Below are 3105 nucleotides of genomic sequence, written 5' to 3' on the forward strand. Positions count from 1 at the left end.
CCGAGCGGCGCGGTGCGGCGGCGGCGGCGGCAGTGGCGGCGGCCGAGGAGCGGAGGCCGGCGCGGAGAGGGGTGGCGAGAGAGCGGATCATTGTGGGCGTGTGCGAGGGCGTGCGGTGGGTGGAGAAAGGCGAAAGGAAGCGACAGAGATGGACGAGGAGAGGCGGAAGGGGGGAAGCCGGGTCGAAGAAGAAGGAGAAGAAGAAGAAGGAGGTCGGCCGCCGAGCAGGAGGAGGAGGAGGAGGGTGAACGCTGGCCTCGCCCGCCCGCCAGCGCCAGAGACAGAAGTGCGGGGGCGGGCCTGCCCACCACCCACCGGGCTTCGGCCAAAGCAAAGCCGCCTGCCGTAGGCGCCATGCCGCTTGCCCCGCACTCTTGGCCCTCTTGGCCCTTCGGATTTTCCGGTCCACTCGGCCCACGCCCGCCACGCAAGGCCGAACTCGGCTCCCGATCGGCAGCCTCCCGATCCTGACCTCGCCGCCGCGGACACTGCACTGCCCTGGCCTGCCCTGGCCTGGCCTGGCCTGCCAGCCCGCCATCGCATCTCTCGGCGGGTCACATCGGTCGACCAGCGAGGTGGCGTGACTCGGTGGCCATCCACCCTGGCCGAGCAACGGCTAAGTTGGAGGCTGCCGGTCCGAGCTGGGCTGATCGTGGGGCGAAGCTGCGTGGGCCAGGTCGCGCAACCGCCAGCCTGCCGGGCCAAGGGGAAAAAGGCGCGAGAAAAGACTGATGAAATTCCAGGCGGGGTCGCTCGCTCTCTTCCACGCCAGCACCCTGGGCACCCTTCGTCGCCGCACGCCGCCGTCAACCGTCATTCGTCAGAACAGAGATGCTGGGTGGATGGATCAGATGGAATGGCAGGGGACTCGGTGTTCGCGTCATTGGAATACGTAAGGGGGCCAGCGCCGAGGGTAGAGGAGGGGAGGAGAGGGTGAGAGGCCCAAGGACCGGGGGTTCAAAGGCAAGGGGAGGCGGCAGGCGTCTCAGGGAGCGCCAGAGGCCTCGAGGCTACTACAGGCCACCACGGTCGCGTCGTGTGTCGAGGCTGGAGGCTGGTTCCTCGGCGGTCGGTCGGTCGATGGCAACAAGGGTCGCTGCAAGCAGGGAAGCCCCGCAGGGCCGGGAGGAGACGTGGTCGACGGCGGGCGCAAGCGACGCGCGCTCCCTGTCCGACGGGGCAGAGGGGCATCGGCTGTCGGCCCGGTCGGAGCCGTCGCTTGTCGTGGGGCGGTGGTGGCCGCGTCAGTTGCCCCCGGGCCCGCGGTGGGCGCCGCTGAGAAGAGCCATGAGGTTCGCGCCGTTCATGGCCTGCGAGCCCACGGGCGGGATGCCGGGGGGCGGCGGGCTGCCCATGCTCGCCGGGTGCTGGTGCTGCGGCTGCTGGCCGTGCGGCTGGGGCTGGGGCTGGGGCTGGGGCGACGTCGGCATCGGCCCCTGGTGCTGCAGAGGCATGTCGTACGGCGACCGGGGCCCGCCTGCCTGTCCGGGCATGGGTCCAGGTCCTCCGGGCCCGGGCAGGCCCTGGCCAGAGAGGAGCTGATGCTGCAGGTGCGGAGGCAGGCTCATCAGCTGCTGGTACAGCTGCGGCGGCATTCCCGGAGGCGGAGGTCGGCCGCCAAACGGAGGTGGGAAGTTGGGGTACTGCCCCGACATGGGCGGGGCTCCTCGCGGTCCGCCCATGCCGCCGGGCGGTGGAGGAGGAGGGCTGGCCAGCCCGGGAGGGGGCACAGGTCCTCGGCCGAAGCCCAGCGCGGCGGCAATGTGCGGCGGCAGCTGGCCCGGCCCCGTCGATCCGAGACCGGGCGCGCCCATCGGCGGGCGCGACATCATCCTCGGGTCCATGCCAAACGGTGGCCTGCCGCCCGACACGTTGCCAGGCCCAGGGCTCGGGAAGCCGTACGGTCCGAGGCTCGAGGGATCGCTGGGACGTCCCGCGGGAACGCCGCCCGGGTAGCCAGGCATCGGCTGCCCCTGGCCCTGGCCCTGCTGGCCTTGCTGCTGCTGCTGCTGCTGCTGCAGTCGGTGGACGGCGGCGTGGTCGTTGTAGGGCGAGGCGACTGCCTGAATCGCCGGTGACTGGGAGCGCTGCTGGTTCGACTTGCTCGACGTGCTGATGACGCGCGAATGGTGGCCTCGAGGATCGGTGCCCTGCTCGTGTGGCTGGTGAGGCTGCTGCTGCAAGGCGACGCCGAAGCCGGGTGGGAAGCCGTAGCCGTGGGGCGCCTGCGGGCTCGTGACGCCCGGCGAGGCCATCTGGCTGCGGTCGTCGTCGGAAAACGACGCCGCCGGCCGCTGACCGCCATGGCTGCCAGGAGTGCCTTCTCCGTTGCCACCGCCGTTGCCGACACCGCCGCCGCCGAGGAGCTCCCGCATCCTATTGACCGAGTCCGGACGGGGTCCCTGGGCATGAACGGGAGTCGACGCGTCGCGACCGTCGCTCGAGCGCGGACCACCCGACTGCGAGCCGCTGCCGCTGCCGCCCCCGCCTCCGCCGCCGGCCTGAAGCATGGCCATGAGCTTCTGCATGCTCTGCACGTCGGCCTCGCTGGCCTTGGACTGGCCCTCGGCGCGCTTGTCGCCGCTGCCCTCGCCCGAAGAGGCCTGCTTGAAGAGGTCGGCGATGTTGATGCCCGTGGAAGGCTTCTGGTCGTTTGCAGCGCTGGGCTGCGGAGGTTTGGTCTCGCCCGTTGTCGCCGTCGCCGTCGCCGCCGCCGCGGCCGGCTTGTCGTGGGCGGCGGCCGAGCTGGGCCGGTCGAGGCTGGGCGTGGCCGAGATCAGGTTGCCGCGCGATTCGAGCAGCTTTTGCTGAGCCGCCAGCGCCGCAGCCTGCGGGTCGCGCATCCCCGGACGGCCGTCAAAGAAGCGCGCGAACCGGCTCGAGCGGCCGGGAAGACCGGGCGGCGCATCGGTCGCGCCAGCGGCAGGTCCGCCTCCATGGCTGTTGGACATGGTGTCGTACAGGCCCGGAGGCGGGCCCGAGGCGACAGACGAGCTGCTGGCGGCGCCAGCGTCTCCGTTGGACCGGCCGCCCGCCGGGGCATCGGCCGGGCTCGACGCCGCGCCAGAGCCCTTGCTGGCGTCGTCGTGGGCGTCGCTGTTGCTG

The 3105-nt window shown here is 71.9% G+C and overlaps 1 protein-coding gene across 1 annotated transcript in view; it reads right to left on the reverse strand.

The window, feature by feature from the left end:
* Positions 1-1244: 1244 nt before the first annotated feature.
* Positions 1245-3105, reverse strand: part of PFL1_04489 (uncharacterized protein) — a gene marked incomplete at both ends in the record, with an annotated part of 3848 nt that continues 1987 nt past the window's right edge. Inside the window, one exon of the mRNA XM_007882013.1 lies at positions 1245-3075. Within this exon, the coding sequence (XP_007880204.1) occupies positions 1245-3075 (1831 nt within the window). The remainder of the gene's footprint in view (positions 3076-3105) is intronic.

This window comes from Pseudozyma flocculosa (assembly GCF_000417875.1).
Source record: "Pseudozyma flocculosa PF-1 unplaced genomic scaffold scaffold00014, whole genome shotgun sequence".
NCBI lineage: Eukaryota > Fungi > Basidiomycota > Ustilaginomycetes > Ustilaginales > Ustilaginaceae > Pseudozyma > Pseudozyma flocculosa.